The sequence below is a fragment of the Hordeum vulgare genome, chromosome 1H (genome assembly GCF_904849725.1).
Source record: "Hordeum vulgare subsp. vulgare chromosome 1H, MorexV3_pseudomolecules_assembly, whole genome shotgun sequence".
Classification (NCBI taxonomy): Eukaryota; Viridiplantae; Streptophyta; class Magnoliopsida; order Poales; family Poaceae; genus Hordeum; species Hordeum vulgare.
Genome location: NC_058518.1, coordinates 417,252,114 through 417,274,077, shown reverse-complemented (window position 1 = coordinate 417,274,077; position 21,964 = coordinate 417,252,114). Strand labels below are relative to the sequence as shown.

Below are 21,964 nucleotides of genomic sequence, written 5' to 3'. Positions count from 1 at the left end.
CCGGTACTTCTTTCGCCCAGTATTTTTTGTATAATCCCAAAAAAATCCACGTAACTTTTCAGGGCATTTGGAGATGTGCAGAATAGTGGACTAGGATTTGCTCCTTTTCCAGTCGAGAATTTCAGCTGCCTGAATTCTCCCTCTTCAAATAAACCTTGCAAAATAAGAAAGAAAAGGCATAAATATGGTACCACAAGTAATATAAAAGCCCAAAAAGCAATAAATATCAACATGAAAGCATGATGCAAAATGGACGTATCAGCCCACGACTGGGCAGATATTTTAAAAAGATCGACCGGCGGACGCGTAGCATACCTCTTAGGGAAAGGGTCATGATTTCGATCGACCACCACGCGCAATGTGATCGCTTTTGATTGTGCGCCCCTCACCCCCCCCCCCAAAACCCACCCTAGGCGCTAGACACATGCTAGGCCCCCTGGTGAGGCATAACCAACAAGTATACCAACTAATGTTATGTCAAGTAATGTTAGGTTTTGGTGAACAAGGTCGACGCCCCTGTCACCGCCGTCCTCGGCTAGTCCTGATCTCGGGGCTGCCGAAGATGTTGCCACGTGCACCGCCCAAGTGTACTATGGCCTTGTTGCGTCCCCGTCCGACAAAATTCACTGTTTTAACCTTTTTTGAATGTTAAGCCGGATCTTTGCTACCACCGGACCCCTTGGCAGTAGCGTATAATAACCTACCGCCGAGGTCCCTGGCGGTAGGGTTGCACACCTACCGTAAAAAGAAATCTAAGTTGCAGATACAGTGCACGTGCATGCCTACCGCCAGCCACCTTGGCGGTAGGGTTATACATGCTACCGCCAGACCCTTTGACGGTAGGCATTTTCCTAACGCCAGAGACCTTGGCGTTAGGTTGTCATACCTTACCGCCAAAGGGTCTCGCGGTAGCAAAAGGGTCAGATCTAAAAAAAATTCCATCAGGGTTAGATCCGTCTTAACATTCAAAAAAACTCAAAACAGTGAATTTGGCCGCCCCGTCCGCTCTTTCGCCACCCAAGCCTTGTGCTCCTGGTGGCCCACTAGTTGTTCAGATCATAAAAAGAAAGGCGAGAGTCCATGTCACGGGCTGGTGGGTTGGAGCGGAGGTTGTAGGCGTGAGAGACGGGAGGTCGGGAGCGAACCCCTCGCCGGCCTACCATGGAAGAAGGAGATGAGGAGAGGCGCCGGGGCGCAGGAGCATAAGGGTGAGAGATTAGATTGTTTCTTCTTTCGTTTATTGATCCAAGGGCTGGCTATATAAAGCGTGATTACAAGACTAGATCACACACTTCTACTCTAATTGGGTGTTGGCAGGGTAACCTTCTTCGGGACTAAACCTTTCCAATTAATACCCAGACTCCTACTCTAACTCGGACTCTATAATTAAACAAGGATAGCTTTAGGCTGGTGCAGGCCCGGACCTCGCGGGGCCCTTGCTGCTCCTATAGGGCTGGACCCACATGACATCTTGTTAGAGCATATATCTCCATATGTGGTTTTGGTAATTGATGACAATTCCTATGGACTAATGGTTGCCTTAAGTTATATTTATAGGATTTGTCCATAGGCACTTCTTGAAGTCCATCTGTTGGGTTCAAGGAGTTTATATGATGACCAAGATGGTATTCAAGGTATTATCCAAAGAATGGTCATAGAGACACAAGGTTGATCAAGAACTCAGACAAAGAGTAAATCAATATGATCAACACACAAAGCGTACAAGATGTACCGAGAGGGATCAAGTGATCCCATGGTATGGTAAGCACTGTCCATTACGTGTTTGTGTACTAACCCATGGTCTTCGTGAGAGTTCTATGTGTGGGTTAGGTGTGTTTCCATGGGCTTGCGTCAAAAGGAAGATCTCATACAACCCATGAAGGATGACGTCAAGTGGTGATCGTCATCAAGATTGCGGTGTGCAAGTTCAAGAGGATCAGCACGAATATATCGTTCTTGAAGCTTGCCGTCCATTGTGGTGGCAATGGACTTGTGAAGGTATGCTGAAGAGTGGCTCATCCATAGTGAGTATGGGGGAGCAATCAACTAATCTTCATCAAGCCAACGCAATCAAGAAAGGTGGTCCATCTTGAGGAAGCCAAGATCATCATCATCTAGCTCAAGAGGTCGAGGTGCAAGGTATAGGTTTGCCCTTGATAGGTTTTCTGTTTAGGATAGAATGATGTACTGTCAAGGGGACCTCTCAAGTGATTAGCTTGATCGTATCATTCGTTGAGAGCTCAAACCATTTGCATCCTTGCATCATACTTCTTGGTTCTTATTTGGTGTTTCTCTTTGTGAGTTTTAGAGCTTATGGTCATCTTCATGACAAGCTCGAGTTCATCGAAAACGGAGTCCATATGCATCTACTATGATGTTTTCGATGTTGGATTTTTTGCCGGTTCTTCATTCATAGAGGACTCACATCTCTATATCATTGGCATTTTCATATTTGCATGGTCTTAAGATTTGGATAGCTCTTGTCGTCCTGAATCCAACAAGCTTGGGTTTGCTAGATTTGGAGCTCGTATGCGAAAGTTATGGTTGTTTCAGTGGCGAGCGGTAGTACCGCTGGCCCTAGCGGTAGTACCGCTAGAGCTGGCGGTAGTACCGCTGTCCCAGCGGTAGTACCGCCCCTGGTCAGCGGTAGTACCGCTCCGGGACTTTAGTACCGTCATCTTTGTGGTTGTACTTCGTCGGACTTTTTTGCGAAGACTTTCTTGGCGGTGGTTGGCCCGGTAGTATCTTTGCGCTACCATGGGCTCAGCGGTAGTACTGCTGCAGCCAGCGGTAGTACCGCTGGACTCGGGCTGTAAGTGGGGGTAACGGTCTGATTCCTTCCCCCACTATATAAAGGGGGTCTTCTTCCCCCTTGGTCTCATCCATCCGTTGAGCTCTTGTTCTACCTCCATTGTTGACATTCTTAGAGCTTGCTAACTCTCAATCCCTCCAATGATTCTTGCTTGTTCTTGAGGGAAAAGAGAGAGGATATCTAGATCCACATCTCCACCAATCACTTTCTCCACTATGTGAGGGGAACCCCGTGGATCTAGATCTTAGAGTTCTTTGTGAGCTCCTTGTTCTTCCTCTCATATTTCTCCATAGCTTTCGTTGTTGTGGAGGGATTTGAGTGTGAGGGACTTGACCACTTCGTGTGTTCTTGCCATTGCATTAGTTGCATCGGTTTGAGTTCTCCATGGTGATACGTGGAAGTGAGAAGTTGAGAAGCTTATTACCTTTGGTACTTAGTACCCTAGATATTGTTCTTCGTGAATGCTTTGGCGTCCTAGAAGCTTGGTGGTGTCTTGGAGCTCAATCATTGTGGTGTGAAGCTCCGGGCAAGCGTCGTGGTCTCCAATTAGGTTGTGGAGATTGCCCCGAGCAATTTGTATGGGTACCGGTAACCGCCCCAAGGGTTGCCACATGTACGGGGTCGGTGACCGCCCCCAAGGTTTGCCATTTGTACGGGGTCGGTGACCGCCCTCAAGGGTCCCTTAGTGGAATCACGACATCTTGCATTGTGCGAGGGCGTGAGGAGATTACGGTGGCCTTAGTGGCATCTTGGGGAGCATTGTGCCTCCACACCGCTCCAATGGAGATTAGCATCCGCAAGGGTGTGAACTTCGGGATACATCCTCATCTCCCATGCCTCGGTTATCTCTTACCCGAACCCTTTACTTATGCACTTTACTTTGTGATAGCCATATTGTTTATTGTCATATATCTTGCTATCACTTAGTTGTTTATCTTGCTTAGCATAAGTTGTTGGTGCACATAGGTGAGCCTAGTTGTTGTAGGTTTTGTTCTTGACAAATTAAACATTAGTTTTATTCCGCATTTGTTCAAGCATAAACCATAATTATTTTAAAGCGCCTATTCACCCCCCCTCTAGGCGACATCCACGTCCTTTCACATCTCTCCCTCCATTCTGAAACAGCTCGTCCTTGAGCTAGAAATTTGGATAGCAGTTGTAGAAGGTTGTGACATCCTTCCATGAAGCGGCAGACGCTCGCTAGCCCTCCCATTGAATGAGCACCTGCTGGATACCCCGAGGAATACGAGCATGCAAAGCTTGGACCGAAGTTGGGTGTACCCGTCCCTGAAACAAAGGGGGAAGCATCGGCGTAACTTCCGTGCCGTACCATGGTATTTCTTCAGGACTCTGACATGGAAGACATTGTGAATGCACGCGCATGGTGGCAGCTCCAAGTGGTAAGCAACCATATCAATTTTGCAAGGACTTTGAAAGGCCCATAATATTTGGGAGCCAATTTCCCTTTGGCACCTGCTCCAAGGAAGACCGCCGACCGGTGCTGAAGACTGAGCCAAACCCATTCGCCAACATCAAAAGGAAGGGCCCAATGTTTATCATCGTAGTAATGCTTGTACTGATGTGCCGCATGAAGGAGACGCTCATGGATGTGGAGTAAAAACTGATTACGGTCGACGATCTGTCGTTCTACCGCCTGATTGCGAATATCGCTCAACGCATAGTCTCGTAGTGAGGGGGGGGGTCCCGTCCACAAACCACCCTGAAAGGAGTGTCCTTGAATGCTGAGTGGTACAAAATAATGTAGCAATACTCCGCCCAAGGCAACCATTGTAGCCAGTGGCATGGACGATCCCCACTGATGCAACAAAGGTACATAGTGATGACGCAATTCACGGCCTCCGATTGTCCATCAGATTGCGGATGGAAGACCGAACTCATGTGCAAGCGTGTTCCCGCGATGGTAAATAGAGCCTTCCAAAAGCCCGACATAAAAACCACATCTCTGTATGAAATGATGGATGTTGGAAAACCATGAAGTCGGACAATGTTGGAGAAGAAGCCTTAGCAAGAGACTCAATAGTGTATGGATGCGCCAAGGGAATGAAATGTGCATACTTGGAGAAACGATCCACAGCGGTTAGGATCACACTTTTGCCGCCCACCTTTGGAAGGGCCTCAATGAAATCCATGGAGATGTCTTCACAGACACGAGATGAAACTATCAAGGGTTGTAACAAACCGGCGGGATGAAGCTGCTCCGTCTTGTTACGTTGACAAACCTAACAAGCATGAATATACTGCTGAAGTGATGCCCGTGCTTGCAATAGATGGAAATCCCGGCGAAGACGCTTAATCGACTTCTAGATACCTTCATTGCCCGTATCGTGGGCTACCGCCAGGACCTTCCCGACCAGCGGCGACGCGGGTAGCACATAAGCCCGTTGCTGGAAGGTAACGATACCATCAATGAGAGCCGAAGGCTGGCCAAACTCACCAGATTCGAGTTGTTCCCTGAATGTGATGAGCGTCGGGTCAATGTGTGCAACATGACAGATAACATCAAATAGAACAAAGGAAGGCCCGGTTATGGCGAGTGCCTATGCAGTCGAAGTATCACGACGAGAAAGAGCGTCAGTGACGATGTTTTGGCGACTTGGTTTATATTCCATCGTGAAGTCAATCCCTAACAGCTTGCCCACCCAATGATGTTGTGGAATGGTAGCGAGGCGCTGGTCCAACAAAAACTTCAGGCTGTAATGGTCCGTTTTGATGACAAAAGCACGTCCCCAAAGATAGGGCCGCAAGTGGCACACGGCGTGCACCAGACCAATGAGCCCCCGCTCGTAAGCTATGAGAGAAGCATGACGCGCAACGATGGTTTTGCTGAAGTAGGCGATGGGCCTGCCCCCTTGATGCAGGACCGCCCCGAAACCAGATCTAGAAGGATCACACTCCATAATGAATAAAATGAAAAAATCCGAGAGCTGAAGCACAGGGGCGGTGATAAGAGTTGTCTTGAGAGATTCAAAGGCGGTAGTCGCTCCCGGCGTCCATAGAAATCCGTCTTTCTTGAGGAGGGCCGTGAGAGGAGCTCCAATGGAGCCAAAATCTCGGATGAACTTGCGGTAGTAGCTTGCCAATCCCAAGAAACCATGCACAATGCGAACATTGCACGGAACCGGCCAGTCTACCACGGCGAGAACCTTGTCGCGGAACATGGCAACTCCTGTCGTGGAGATGACGTGTCCCTGGTAAGCCATGCTTTCCTCCCCAAAGGAACACTTGGAGCGCTTGAGAAATAATTGATGTGTGTGCACAGCCTCCAAGACGAGTTTGACATGACAAAGGTGCTCCGACGAGGAGGAGTTGTAAATCAGGATATCATCAAAGAACACAAGCACAAACCGACAAAGGTAGGGACAAAGAACGTCGTTCATGAGTGCTTGGAACGTCGCTGGTGCATTGGTCAAACCTGTTGGAAATATGCCCTAGAGGCAATAATAAATTGGTTATTATTATATTTCCTTGTTCATGATAATTGTCTGTTATTCATGCTATAAATGTATTAAACGGAAACCGTAATACATGTGTGAATACATAGACCACAACATGTCCCTAGTGAGCCTCTAGTTGGCTAGCTCGTTGATCAATATATGGTAATGATTTTCTGATCATGGACACTGGATGTCATTGATAACGGGATCACATCATTAGGAGAATGATGTGATGGACAAGACCCAATCCTAAGCATAGCACAAGATCGTGTAATTCGTCTCCTAAAGCTTTATAATGTCAAGTATAATTTCCTTAGACCATGAGATTGCGCAACTCCCGGATACCGTAGGAGTGCTTTGGGTGTATCAAACGTCACAACGTAACTCGGTGATTATAAAGGTGCACTACAGGTATCTCCGAAAGTGTTTGTTGGGTTGGTATGAATCGAGACTAGGATTTGTCACTCCGTGTGACGGAGAGGTATCTGTGAGCCCACTCGGTAATGCATCATCATAATGAGCTCAATGTTACTAACCCACGGGGTGATGTGTTACGAAACGAATAAAGAGACTTGATGGTAATGAGATTGAACAAGGTATAGGGATACCGACTATCGAATCTCGGGCAAGTGTCATACCGATAGACAAAGGGAATTGCATACGGGATTGAGTGAATCCTCGACATCGTGGTTCATCCGATGAGATCATCATGGAACATGTGGGAGCCAACATGGGTATCCAGATCCCACTGTTGGTTATTGGCCGAAGAGATGTCTCGGTCATGTCTGCATGTTTCCTGAACCCGTAGGATCTACACACTTAAGGTTAGATGACGCTAGAGTTGTTATGGGAATAGTACATGTGGTTACCGAAGGTTGTTCAGAATCCCGGATGAGATCCCGGACGTCACGAGGAGTTCTGGAATGGTCCGGAGGTAAATATTCATATATATGAAGTGGAGATTTGATCGTCGGAAATGTTTTGGGGATCATCGGTATTGTACCGGGACCACCGGAAGGGTTCCGGGGGTCCACCGGGAGGGGCCACCAGTCCCGAAGGGCCACGTGGGCCAAACGTGGATGGGAACCAGCCCCTAGATGGGCTGGTGCGCCACCCACCAAGGCCCAAGGCGCCTAGGGCAGCAAACCCTAGGGCGTGGTGGATACCTTGGGTGGCAAGCCACCTCCTAGGGCGCCGCCCCTCCTCCTCTAGGGTTGGCCGCCACACCACCTAGGAAAACCATAGGGTGGCCGGCCCCCTCTCCCTCCTTCCTATATATAGAGATGGTTTTGGGAGGGCTGCACACACCTTTTACACCTCCCCAAGGCGCAGCCTAACTCTCCCTCTTCTCCTCCTCCGCGGTGCTTGGCGAAGCCCCGCCGGAGAACTACATAGCTCCACCATCACCACGCCATCGTGCTGCCGTAGCTCTCCCTCAACTTCTCCTCTCTCCTTGCTGGATCAAGGTGAAGGAGAAGTCACCGGGCTGCAAATGTGTTGAACGCGGAGGCGCCGTTGTTCGGCGCTTAGATCGGAATCTTCCGCGATCGGAATCGCTACGAGTACCACTCCATCAACCGCGTTCATAGCAACGCTTCCGCTTAGCGATCTTCAAAGGTATGAAGATGCTCTACAACCTCTCTCGTTGCTGATTTCTCCTAGATAGATCTTGGTATGACATAGGAATTTTTTTGAATTACTACTACGTTACCTAACAGTGGCATCCGAGCCAGGTTCCATGCGTAGATTCTATGCATGAGTAGAACACAAAAGTTGTGGGCAATGATTTTGTCAATTGCTTGATGTTACTAGTTCAATGTTTTTTGGCGGTACTGTGGGATGAAGCGGCCCGGACCGACTTTACACGTACGCTTACGTGAGACAGGTTCCACCGCTTGACATGCACTTATTGCATAAGGTGGCTAGTGGGTGTCTGTCTCTCCCACTTTACTCGAATTGGATTCGATGAAAAGGGTCCTTATGAAGGGTAAATAGAATTTCCATATCAACGTTGTGGCTGTCACGTAGGTAAGAAGTGTTCTTGCTAGAAACCCAAATCAGCCACGTAAAACTTGCAACAACAATTAGAGTATGTCTAACTTGTTTTTGCAGGGTATGCTATGTGATGTGATATGGCCAAAAGGATGTGATATATGAGATTGATCATGTTCTTGTAAAAGGATTCACGACTTGCATGTCGATGAGTATGACAACCGGTAGGAACCATAGGAGTTGTCTTAATTTATTGTATGAGATGCAACACCATGTGATTACTTTACTTTATTGCTAACCGTTAGCCATAGTAGTAGAAGTAATAGTTGGCGAGACGACTTCACGAAGACACAATGGTGGAGATCATGATGATGGAGATCATGGTGTCATGCCGATGAAAATGATGATCATGGCGTGCCCCAAAGATGGAGATCAAAGGAGAAAGATGATATTGGCCATATCATGTCACTATATGATTTGCATGTGATGTTCATAATGTTTTCATATCTTATTTGCTTAGAATGGCGGTAGTAAATAAGATGATCCCTCACTCAAAAACTAAAGAAAAGTGTTCCCCCTAAGTGTACACCGTTGCGAAGGATCGTTGTCTCGAAGGACCACGTGATGATCGGGTGTAATAGATTCTAACGTTCGCATACAACAGGTGTAAGCCAGATTTACACACGGAAAACACTTAGGTTGAGTTGACGAGCCTAGCATGTACATACATGGCCTCGGAACACGGGAGACCGAAAGGTCGAACATGAGTCGTATGGTGGATACGATCAACATGGAGATGTTCACCATTGATGACTAGTCTGTCTCACGTGATGATCGGACACGGCCTAGTCGATATGGATCATGTACCACTTAGATGACTAGAGGGATGTCTATCTGAGTGGGAGTTCATTAAATAATTTGATTAAATGAACTTAATTATTATGAACATAGTCAAAAGGTGTGGGACGTCTCGGGTGGCCGCAGGAGTCTGAGGCCGCCTAGTTGGGGCGTGCCCTTCTCTTCAAGCCAGAGGAGGGCCAAGTTCTGTGCGCACTGCTGCTGGGATGTATCGATGAACTGCCACTGGAGTGCCTTGAGCGTTCCTGCGATGGATTTGAGTGTGGCGCGGTCCTCAGCGCGCTCCGTCCTTGCGGTGTGGTTCTCCTCGGAGAGTTTTTTCAGCGTGGCGACCACAACCTCATGATCCTCGTGCTGTTTGAGCGCGTGTTCTTCTAGGGTTTGCGGCAAGGGTGTCGGCGACGGAGGCGGTGGAGGCGGCGAAGACATCGCCGCCAGGATCGACGAGGAAGCTGATACCAAGTTGTCACGGGCTGGTGGGTTGGAGCGGAGGTTGTAGGCGTGAGAGACGGGAGGCCGAGGGCAAACCCCTCGCCGGCCTATCGCGGAAGAAGGAGATGAGGAGAGGTGCTGGGGCGCAGGAGCATAAGGGTGAGAGATTAGATTATTTATGCTTTCGTTTATTGATCCAAGGACTGGCTATATAAAGCCTCATTACAAGTCCAGATTACAGACTCCTATTCTAATTGGGTGTTGACAGGGTAACCTTCTTGGGACTAAACCTTTTCAACTAATACCCAGACTCCTACTCTAACTAGGACTTTATAATTAAACTAGGATAGCTTGAGGCCAGTGCAGGCCTGGACCTCGCAGGGCCCTTGCTGCGCCTATAGGGCTTGCCCCACATGACAGTCCAGCAAGTTTTCGACAGAAGGAGTCAGGCGCCATGAAGGAGTTCGTCGCTGTCACGGACGCTAGACATTCTATGAAGGAAAGCAGTGAGATGGGGGCCATGTACTTTAGGAGTCCCATGGAGTGTATATTTTAACATCATGGCAAATTATGAACTTGCTGTAGTATAAGTTTGTACAAATTTTTTCTTATAAAATAGAGGATGGCAATAGTAAATTTATGTTTCTATGTGCCTTTTTCCACATAAAGATTTTTTTTTTTGCTTTCTCTCTTGATAGCAAATTTTTTTTGAAACAAATCAGTTAATTGGGCCTTTGGGCCAACCAAGGGTCGTGCTGGACGGGGCTGTATCTGGTGCTACCGATGCACCGGTACCCCATTCCACATTCAAAATTATTTAAAAAATTCCGGAAAAAAATTAACACATTGACACAACATTAATGTACGTCGTCATGAAAATTTAAATCAAAATTTAAAATATTCAAGATGCAAAACTGATAAATTTGATACTAAATAGTACATAACACAAGCCGGGCTTCAGTTTTGACCCATTAGCACATTGGTGTAACAAATTTTCATTTTTGTATCTCGTGCAAGGTTTCGAATTTTCATCTGATTTTTTGTGACAACATACATTAAGATTGTATCAATGCATTAATTTTTTTTGGATTTTTGTAAACATTTTAAAATGTGTAACGAGGTCCAGTACACCAACAACAACAATTGCCTCGGTGCATCACATACGTTCCCCGCACCGGACATCCACCAGAACGAATGCTTAAGGGAGAGGCGAAACGTTTGCTGGGGGGGGGGGGGGGGGGTTCCTCACCGTTGGAAAGAATCGTTCGAGGGAGATATCCAGTCCTTTCGTTTTAGTTGTTGCAGATAGAACTGTTTCGCAAGAAAAAAAAAGATAGAATTGCTCAAATTGTTCTCAATATGTCATACAATGGAATGAGGCGATTGTCCCAAAAGATTTCCCTATCACATTTTACCTAAGTTATGCAGTTTTTTTTTTTGTTTTAAGTTATGCAGTTTTACCTATGCGTCTGAGACTTTGGGTGAAGTATTCTCCCCGAATTGGCAGCTCAAGCAATTGTGATATTGAACATGTCGCCTAACTAGTGGCACTGTTTCCAGGCTTGGGCTACATTTACACCGCCAGGAAGCAATAATCCTAAACCAACGGCCATTTACGGGTTTCTCCGTTAATCCTGTACAGCCCCTGCCCGTGTGTAGCATTGCCCGCTAGGAGGAGATAAGAACAAGCTTTACGTGCAGAGAGGGGTTACGGGGTTAGAGCAAGTCTAGTAGAACCCTCAAACCCTCAAATAATCGTCTTTTTACAGTTTTCGTCGACAAAACGACATAGACTAGAACCCTTAAACCCTTAAACCCGTAAAAAAATTTAAAGGTCCAACCCGCAAACCCCTTCCTAGCCTGTAAAAGTAAGGGTTGGGAGGAAAAACTGCCCCCAACCCGTACTCCACTTTCCACCTCGCGCGGGAGGCAGTTGGTTCCCGCCCGCGCGAGGAAGTTGCTTCGGCCGCCGCCGCCCCGCCTCCCCCCGCGCTCCGGCCGCCGCCCCGCGCTCCCTCTGTGCCCCGGCCGTCGCGCCCCCGCGCCCGCCCAGGCCGCCATCGCGCCCCGCCCGCCCCGACCGCCGTCGCGCCCGCCCCGGACACCGTCGCGCCACGCCCCCCGCGCCCGCCCCGTCCGCCGCGCCAGCCGCCCCGCCCGCCCCGGCCGCCGCGCCAGCCGCCCCTCCCCTTCCCTCTCCCTGCCGCAGAAGGAGCTCGCCGCGGCGGCGCCGCAGCAGCAGCGCGCGAGCTCCAGCAGCCGGCGCGCGCGGTCCTGGCTGTATTTCGATTTTGAGGGTTGGGTTTGAGGGTTCTAGTCTTTGCCCCTGTTTTTCAGCCCTTAAAAGTGTCAAAAATGTGCAATTCTCAACCCTTAAAACTGGTTTTTGTTTTAAGGGTTTGAGGGTTCTACTAGACTTGCTCCTAGGAAACGAACATTTATACATAAACTTGCGAAACCTTTCTATCCCACTAATCAACCCAAACACTCACAAGTATAGCTGCACACTTTTTTGCAGTCCCGAACGCACACCTCTCCGTGCCGTCTGATCTCCATCCCACGTCACGCGCGTGCCCAGGTGCTACCTGGTTGGGATCCCGTCGCCGCATCTCCGCCAACAGCGAGAACAGATAACAAAATCAAGATCCGAAGCATCTCCACCTCTCCTTCCCATTCCTCACACTGTCCCTGCCTTTCTCTTTATGACCGAGCCGCCCTCAGGTTCTTTGCGAGGCCTTCCATGGCGTGCAGTTGGAGGTCAACCCGCCAAGCCCCTGTTCGATCCTTGTGGTCCTGCCGCATGCAGCCTCTCCCTCATGCCCGCGTGGACCTGCCGCCCGTCCCCTGCGTCGGCCTCGTCAGATGTACGCCAGACGCCCACCTTGTCGTCGACGCCCGCGGTAGTTACTCCAGGGCGTGGGGAGGCAGAGCGAGCCACGAGCACGGAGGAGCCGGTCAGGGCGGGCAGCGACGAGGATAAAAATGGCGCGCTGGGTGACAGAGTCAGCCATGGCACGGCGACAGGATTGTCCAAGGCGCATGGTGCTGCAGAATTTTCAGTATACAGATATCATCAGTATCGTGATGACCACTGCTAGCAGTTCAGAGAATATACATGTCGAGCCGACGTTGCCGTACTTACCCCTGAAAGCTCCATGGCCTGAAGCTGATCATGGGTAAAACTAAGCGTCGGCATCCTCAATAACACATGCATACAATTTGTAGGCGCGACACGAATTCATCTCCAGTTTGGTTCAATTACGATCAGTTAGACAATCTTGTTTAAAAAAAGGTAATAGTTGGAATATGCATTTTGTACTTGATGCAGGTGAACATCGTGAGTGTGAGCAGGCAGCTCATGTACTTCAGTTTACAATTTTTTGTGAAACAAGATGTAGCGGTGAGCAGCTAGACTCACAGAGGCAGTATTTTTCAGTTTACAACCTTCTCTTAAAATAGTGGCAGCGACACGCAGCAGTTTCAAACAATGGTGGTATAAGAAGTTATGAAAATTCTATGAAATTCTCATTATGAATCTTAAAATTCTCAGTATTTGGTTAGTGATGTATATAGAGAATTAATACACGACAGGAGTTGCTTAAAATTTCAGCATGATTTGCCTGAAATCACAAACAAAGTGGATGCATGTATTTTTTTAGTTTTGCACAAAGGAACCATTCTATTTTTTACTCCAAGGAACTCATACGGGACATCAGACCTTTTACACATGTTTGCTGGTAGTTGCTTCAAATTTAATACGAGTTGCCTGAAATCGCATGTAAAGAGTCCACATGTGGTTTTACTCTTTTGGAAATAGCATGATTTACCGTCTATACGCCACTAATTATTTGACCTTTTTTGTTCTTACTTGTATATATAATGCACCTATATATGTGTTATTGCCATTTATATAAGCTGTCTTCTTCTACTTGCTGTTTTCGTGGCTGTCCTTTTTTTCACAAGGGTTGCCTAATATTACTGCAAGGAGTTTACAGGGGCAGCAAACCCTTTTTTAATACATGGCATGAGTTGTTTTAAATTTTAGCATGATTTGCCTGAAATCACAAACAATGTTGATGCATATTTTTTAGTTTTGCACAGAGGATGCATCCTATTTTTTCCTGCAAGGAACTCATATGGAGCATCAGACTTTTTCACATGCTTGATAGTAGTTGCTTCAAATTTAATACAAGTTGCCTAAAATCACATGTAAAGTTGCCTCATGTGGATTTACTCTTTTGGAAATAGCATGATTCACCGCCAATACACCTCTAACTATGTGACCTTTTTGTTCTTACCACCATATATAATGCACCTATATATGTGTTACTACCACTTATATAGGTTTGCCTCCAGCTCTTTTTGTGTCTGTCCTTTTTGTTGCACAAGGGTTGTCTGATATTACTGCAAGGAGTTTACACGGGCAGCAAAACCTTATTTAATGCATGGCACGAGTTGCTTAAAATTTTAGCTTGATTTGCCGGAAATCATAAAACAAAGTTGATGCATGCTTTTTTAGTTTTGCACAAGGACGCATCCTATTATTTACTGCAAGGAACTTATATGGGGCAGCAGACCTTTTTCACATGCTTGATAGTAGTTGATTCAAATGTTAATATGGGTTGCCTCAAATCACAAGTAAAGTTGACTCATATGGTTCTACTCTTCTGGAAATAGCACGATCCAACGCCAATACACCACTAATTATGTGATCATTTTTTGTTCTTACCAGTATATATAATGCACCTATATATGTGTTACTACCACTTATCTATATAGGTTGTCCTCTACTTGTTGTTTTTGTGGATGTCCTTTTTTGCACAAGTGTTGTCTGATATTACTGCAAGGAGTTTACAGGGGCAACACACCCTTATTTAATGCATGCCACGAGTTCCTTCAAATTTTAGCATGATTTGCGGGAAATCACAAAACAAAGTTGATGCACGCTTTTTTAGTTTTGCACAAAGGACGCATCCTATTTTTTATTGCAAGGAACTCATATGGGGCAGCAGACCTTTTTCACATGCTTGATAATAGTTGCTTCAGATTTTAATACGAGTTGCTTGAAATCACAAGTAAAGTTGCCTCATGTGGTTTTTCTCTTTTGGAAATACCACAATCCACCACCAATACACCACTAATCATGTAACAGTTTTTTGTTCTTACCCGTATATATAATGCACCTATATATGTGTTACTGCCACTTATATAGGTTGTCCTCTACTTGCTATTTTTGTGGCTGTCCTTTTTTTTTGCATAATGGTTGTCTGATATTACTGCAAGGAGTTTACATGGCCAGCAAAACCTTATTTAATGCATGCCACGAGTTGCTTCAAATTTTAGCATGATTTTCTTGAAATCACAAAACAAAGTTGATGCATGTTTTTTTAGTTTTTCACAAAGGACGCATCCTATTTTTTAATGGAAGGAACTCATATGGGGAAGCAGAACTTTTTCACATGCTCGATAGTAGTTGCTTTAAATTTTAAAAGGAGTTGCCTGAAATCACAAGTAAAGTCGCCTCATGTGGTTTTACTCTTTTGGAAATAGCATGACCCACCGCTAATACACAACTGATTATGTGACCGTTTTTTGTTCTTACCCGTATATATAATGCACCTATATATGTTTTCTACCACTTATATATGTTGTCCTCTACTTGCTGTTTTTGTGTTTGTTTTTTATGCATAAGGGTTGCCTGATATTACTGCAAGGAGTTTACAGGACAACAAACCCTTTTTTAATGCATGAAACGAGTTGCTTCAAATTTTAACATGTTTTACCTGAAATCACAAACTAAGTTGATGCATATTTTTTTAGTTTTGCAGAGAGGATGCATCTTATTTTTTACTGCAAGAAACTCATATGAGGCAGCATGCTTTTTTCACATGCTTGATAGTAGTTGCTTTTAATTTAATACGAAATTGCCTCAAATCACAAGTAAAGTTGTCTCATATTGTTTTACGCTTTTGGAAATAGCATGATCCACCATCAATGACAATTACACAATGACAATGTTAGGCAACTTCGCAGCACCGGTAGTCATCTTCAAAACAATCGATACACAACTCCATAACAAAAATAAGATTATCTACAACTATAAGCAACTTAGGAACTTTACAAGGACGATTAACAACTTCGCCACGACCGTATACAACTTCAGAATGGGGGAAAGGAAATTAGCAACAACTCAAAGCAACTTAGCAACAACTTAAAGAAACTTAGCGACTTGTACGTAGCACTAAATGCGCCTTATGTTTTGTTTTTTTTTTCATTTTTACAAAAATCAACCAAATAGGTAGTCCAAATAGGCCAAAAAATAAGTTACTTTCCTATAACACTAAAGTTGCCTCAATATCACCCCAAAGTTGCCTAAAAAAAGTTTGTCAAAACCTATCCATATGGGATCTAGTTTTGAAGACCTTGTCACGAGAAACATAGTCGTGAAAACGGACCGTCGTTCTGGCGCTCGATGCAAAAGTTATGACTTTTTGAATTTTTTGAAACATCAATAAATACACGTAGTTTTTATTTTAGCTGTGGTGGCAGGTGGGCTCGCTACCGCGACCGAGCGCACCGGCGCTTGCTAGCCTTGTCCACTCATCAAACGCCCACCTGAATTTTAGGTTGGATCCGCGACTCACTAATCCTTAATTAAAACGTGTCAAATCACCTCGTAAGCCCCTTCTGCACGTAAAGACTTGTAGGTGTAGCAAAGCTCTAAGGACTATCATACACACGGGAGATAGAGGGTTATATCATAAAAAAGTTAAAAATTATTATAAAAAATAATTTTAATGAACAGTTCTACTATTGAGTCACCCTCATCCATTAGGCTAGAGTCATACGGACAACTGAATAATTGTTTACATTCAACACATTTGGTTATCCTTATCCTTTAGATTTGGCTCGGGTTTAGATGAAGGCTAGAAAGTTTGGCTTGCTTGAAAACAAGTGCTAAGAGCATCTACATCCACACCTTGTAAATTCGGCCCCTCATACGTTTGCGGACATGTTCGGACGCGTCCGCGGACACTGACCGGTTACGTTTACAATTTTTGTTTCCACATCCACGTATCTCATATCCGGCGTCCTATATCCATACTACGCATGCACGTCAAAATAATCTACGTGAGCAAACATCAGACAATAAAATCGGAAGCAAACGAACACAACTTCCTCGGAGGACCTTTGCCCTTTGGATCGTCGGAGCAGTTGTAGCCGTCCGCGACTCATGGAGGGTCTTGGTCATCTAAGGAGGAGCTGCCGTTGTCGCTGTCGTCAGAGTCATCGCCGGAGAGGACGATGAGCCCCTTCATCCGCCGGACCCCCCTATCCTGCTCCCGCTTCAATCGCGCCAGTCGGGCCTTCTCCTTCGTTGCCTCCTTCGTCTCGCGCTCCGACTGCTCAATAGCAAGCCGGAGCGCCTTCACATTCTTCCATCGGAGGCGCCGAGCGTCTGTCTCCGCCGTCGTGAGGGACTGGCGGTACACCCATGCGAGGAGTCGTTCGTCCTTGTCGGGCTCTGTCGGCATCCCGCGGTGGCGGCGCGCGGACTGCTCTGCTTCCCCTCGTCCTAGTGCCCGTTGCCTCTCACAGCGGGCGGTGCATGCCTTCGACTCTGGAGTGCGTGTGCAGGCGCTGGCCGACGGCGCGGGCACTAGGACCCAACGCTGCCCGCATGGAGCAGCGGCCGGTGGGCGGAGGACATGGCGCGGGGCCGGTGCGGACTGTGCAGCCCTGTCGAAGTTGTGCGTGGGCCGGAAGGGTCAGCTCCGGCAACTGCGCTCCGTCCACTCGGGAGCGGCAGCGTAGCTCCAGATCCGGAGCTGTCGCTGGTCTCCACCTTCGACTGCTCCGAGGCGATGCAGAGGGCCAACTCGTTGGAGTGGACGTCGGAGTCATCGGAGCGGCTACCGGCACTCGACATTCTACTCGATGGGATCGGGCTCGAAGAGGGAGAGAATGAGACGTAGGAAAAGAGTGAGCTAGGGTTCGGAGCGAGGTGCCCGGAGTGGATTTTTTTGGGACAATGGTGGGCTCTATGATGCTTGACCGGATCATCCCATATCCGTTTTATATTTAGGCTGGAAATGAGGAGTGCCGATCAGTCCGAACATATGAGACGTATTTGAGAGGTTTAATTGGATCACATTTTTTATGACGGGTCACTGATTGGATGGTCTGTCCACACGTTTCAGGAGGCTCTTAGGGCATGGCCAACGGTATGCCCCATACCGCTGCCCCGCAGAGCCAACTAGGCTCGGATGCCATGTTGGTGGCTCAGCGTATGCCTTGCAGACCGAACGGTCGCTTGCAGAGGAGGCGGGTTCTTCACTTGATAAAGTGAGGAGAGAGATGAAAGAAGGAAAAGAAACATGAGAAAAGAGAACATACAGGGAGGAAAGAAGAGAGAGGCGAGCTTCTCTATCTCACGCATGGTACAATAAAATGCAGTAGCTGCCGCGTTTGACGACGTCATCAAGCTATTGCTGCGATGGATCGATGCAAGCTTAAATAGTAGTCTCATTTTCATGGGCTGATGTGGATGGGCTGTGGCAGCACCTTGGTACTGCCTCCATTGTACATGCCCTAATAGAGCGAAGTTGCAGCCTTCCAGGGTGCAAACCAAACAGAGGCGAGTCGTCTCACAAACAAGCTACTCCATGGGTGCAAACCAAACAGAGGCGAGTCGTCTCACAAACAAGCTACTCCATGGGTGCAAACCAAACAGAGGCGAGTAGATAACCATGACTATTCTTGAATAATAGATGTGGTGCTGTAAGAAAGTCATTTATTCCAGGGTCCGACAAATGGTGGGAAAGGTGAGCGGTACCACCATCCCTAATAATCCTCCTCGGAGGAGCAAACTCTAGCATTCTTATAAACCTTCCCTGGACGGCAGAAGTACCCTTGCTCCGGCGCACAATGCGAGTCATCAGAGCAGACACAAAGTCCTTCGATGGCACAACGATCCTTGATGATGTTGGGAGTTCCATTGATACCGAGCACCTGATCCGTCCACTCGCTGGAGAAGAGTCCATCGGGGTCATACCTGTTCTTCACCTTAAGAAACTTATGGGCTTTCGGGTACCTTGCGATGGCACCGTCGAAGGCGAAGTTGCGGTTCTTCCCCCAATGTGGCAAGCCGCCGTACTTTCCCAATGCCAGCTGCTCGATCTCATCCACCACATCGGCATGGGCACGCGGCATGCCGTCGGTGTGGCTCCGGTAGAAGAGAATGTCGACGTCCACACAGTCCTCGGGCTTGCCGAGGTATGCGGAGGACGCCCTGACGTAGCGGAGGACCACGCCTACCCTGTTGTCGATGGCCGAACAAAATGCGTCCGGGTTGAGGTCCCGGAGCTGTTGCATGTCGGCGACGAACGCCGGCGCCTTGGAAAGTGCGACGCTGAAGCCGGAGTTGTACATGAAGAGTCCCCGGATGCGCGGGTCCCACGCGCAGGAGGAGCCGAGGTCATCCTCTGGACCGTCGATGCACGAGCCGGACGCCTGGATGCGATGCTGGTAGCCCACCACAGGGTACCCCGTGAAGACGACGCCATCGTTCGTGAAGCCGAAGGCCTGCAGCCGGCTTGTGGACCCCTCCTGCGCCGCCGCGCACCGGGCGGTATCAGTACCGTTCTCCTGCAGCTGCTCCTCCGTGGCTCTGCCGCTCACGAGCAGGGCGGTGGGGGCGGGGCGAAAAAGGAACAAGTCGTTGAGGCCATCACCCGGTGTCGAGACGTCGACGCGGTCGTCCTGGCGGTAGGTGACGGTGCCGTTCCGCGGCTGCCATATCACGTCGGCGAACTCGTGGAGACGGCCCCACTCGGTCACCTGCGCTGTGAAGTCCGACTCGTTGCGCTTCACGAACGTCACGGACCGCTTGAATAGCGGCTGCAGGGCCAGGGTTACCTGGGAGACGACGCCGAGTACCCCAAGGGAGACCTTGGCGGCGTCCAGGTCCGGGTGATCGGCGCCGAGCTCCCTCACCATGGCGAACCCGTGACACGCCGGTGCCGGCGTCACGATCCTCAGACCGACCACATACTCATGCACGGCGCCTCCCTTGCCCCACAGCCCGCTCCCGTGCGCGCCCGTCGCAAGGAGCCCGCCGATGGTCAGGCCGTACCAGTACGGCGAGTGCGGCAAGGACAGCCCTGCCGCGGCAGCGGTCTGGATCAAGTCCCGGAGGACCATGCCGCTCTCCACCGTGATGAGCTGCCTCTCGGCGTCGATGGAAACCGTCCGGTTCAGCCGTGTGGTGCTTATGATCGTGCCCTCGCTGCCGCCGGGGCACGCCAGCTTGGGGCCGCTGTGCGAGTGCTTTGTGGCCACCTTCATCTTGCGTTTGGCGGCCGCCGCGGCCGCCACGGCCGCGACCAGCTCCTGCTCGGTGCGCGGGTAGACGACGTTGGCCGCGTGGCAGATGGTACGGTCCGTGAAGGAGCCGTACGTGTTGGTGACCGTGCAGTTGGACGTGCCATGCGTGCAGGTCACCGGGTCCGGTGGAGGGCTGCAGCCGGCGAGCTGGAGCAGGATCCCTACGAGGAGGACAGCAGCCAAGCTCTCCATTGCTCGTCTTTGTGCTTGCTCTCCTTGCGACATAGCTGACTTCTCCAATGAATGAATGAAAGCCTGCACTACAGCTTGATTGTATCTACTACAGATGTATACAAGTATATAACAGGATCCCTATAGATATACTATACAGCTATATTATACTGTATAAGGTTAAGACACATCGGGGTGCACGAAATCAAAAATTACAACGAGTTGCGCACACAACTTAAATCCTGCCTCTGCACACGACATAGAGATCTGTCCTCCTCATGTGCAACTTCCTTGATCGAGGATATCTATTCTTATAGAACGAACGAACAGGTTCGAGTGAAGTCAACAAAGCTAACATAGAGATGAGCTTGTATTTTTCAGTTTTCACCACACACACAGCCGAGAAGAGAACATCCACCACATCTACCCATAAGCGTCATCGTCACCACTCATCACCCTCGATCCAACGACTGAACTTAACCATATGCGGGCCATGAAGGAAAGAGTCGTCACAAGCCCATGCACGAAAGCCACATCAACGACTTATTTTTTTGTTCTAAAAGAAAGATGATGAGTTCCGGCCCCACACCCCCTAGCCTTGGTGACACGGGCGGTGACCCCCACCCTGCTGCCACAAGCCCCCCCGCCTGCTTTTCCCGTCACCACCATCGGCCAAAGCCCACGCAGTGCCGGCGATGACAGAGCCCTTCTCTCATTGCACGACATTCGGGGTGGCGGGTCTGGCAGCGCTAGGCAAGATACGGGTGTGGCTCAACGCTATGGGGCTGGTGGCTGCCAGTCGATGACCTGAGCGTTGGTGCTAAAACCGACGGAGCTCGGGTAGGGGGTTCCGACCTGGTGATCTAGTAACGATGGTGAACAGGAAACGAAGAAGATAATGCTTTACCTAGGTTTGGGCCTCACGAAAACGTAAAATCCTACGTCCTGCTTTAGTTGTATTCATTGGATGGGGTACAAAGTACAAGGGTGATCTACCTCGAGATCGGATGGTTGTGTTCCAAGTCCTAAGGCTAGTATTGGTGCCTCTAAAGATTAGACCCCTCGACTTATATATGCATCGGGGGTACCAGGTCACACGTATGTTCGGTTACCATCTAGGAATAAACATGTCAACTATTGAAACACTCTTTGAGGTGCACGCCAAGTCTTCGGAAGTTTCCATCTTGCTTACGTCAAGGACCATAGTTTTGGTAGTCCTTCCTTTTATGATCGGCGGGTCATCAACCCATCCCATGGATGACAGGCCGTCAGGGTTAGCATCCCTTAGTTCAGGACACCATCACTTGTGTCTTGCCGGTGGGCATGGCAATGCGTTGCGGCAGGGTGCAGGGGTAGGATTCGCGGACGCGGTGCGTGTGGATTGGCTCCGGTGCAAATCTGGCGCAGTGTGCTCACGAGGCTACTCGTGCTCTTGTGTTACGGTTGTGCAAGGGGCTACGCAAGGGATGGAGTGTGCTCACAGTGAGCCCGCGATTGGTATGTTCGATCTGGGCATGTGAGAATGGGGCGAGGCGGAAGCTGGGGTGGCGGCCCCGGGCTAGGAGCCATGGCGTTTTTGCCGTGGTGGTGCCATGACTTGGTTCATCCCTTTGAATATCATCATGAGGCATTCTTGGTTTCTCAAGATCTTGCTTTCTTTGAAGAAATACATAAGAAAGTTTCTCTTGATAATCTAATTAAGAGATTTTCATGACTACTTTGAGGGCTTTCAAACTTAGATTGAAGACGTTGAAATTCATAAGTTAGAGTTTGTGTCCGATCCATTTCCTCGTTCAAGAGGTTATCGTGTTTGTCTAGTAGTTTCTGAAGCTTTTCAATAGCATTCTGTTGCTTAGTG

General features: G+C 48.4%; 1 protein-coding gene across 1 annotated transcript; it reads right to left on the bottom strand.

Annotated features, from left to right (window-relative positions):
- Positions 1 to 18,033: 18,033 nt before the first annotated feature.
- Positions 18,034 to 20,399, bottom strand: LOC123412546 (probable L-gulonolactone oxidase 4). Its single transcript, XM_045105498.1, has one exon. The coding sequence runs from the start codon at positions 20,158 to 20,160 to the stop codon at positions 18,394 to 18,396; it is 1,767 nt and encodes a 588-aa protein (XP_044961433.1). The 5' UTR covers positions 20,161 to 20,399; the 3' UTR covers positions 18,034 to 18,393.
- Between the last annotated feature and the right edge of the window lie 1,565 nt (positions 20,400 to 21,964).

Excerpts from the sequence above, each read along its gene's own strand:
- LOC123412546 (XM_045105498.1), bottom strand. The coding sequence starts at position 20,160 with ATGTCGCAAGGAGAGCAAGCACAAAGACGAGCAATGGAGAGCTTGGCT.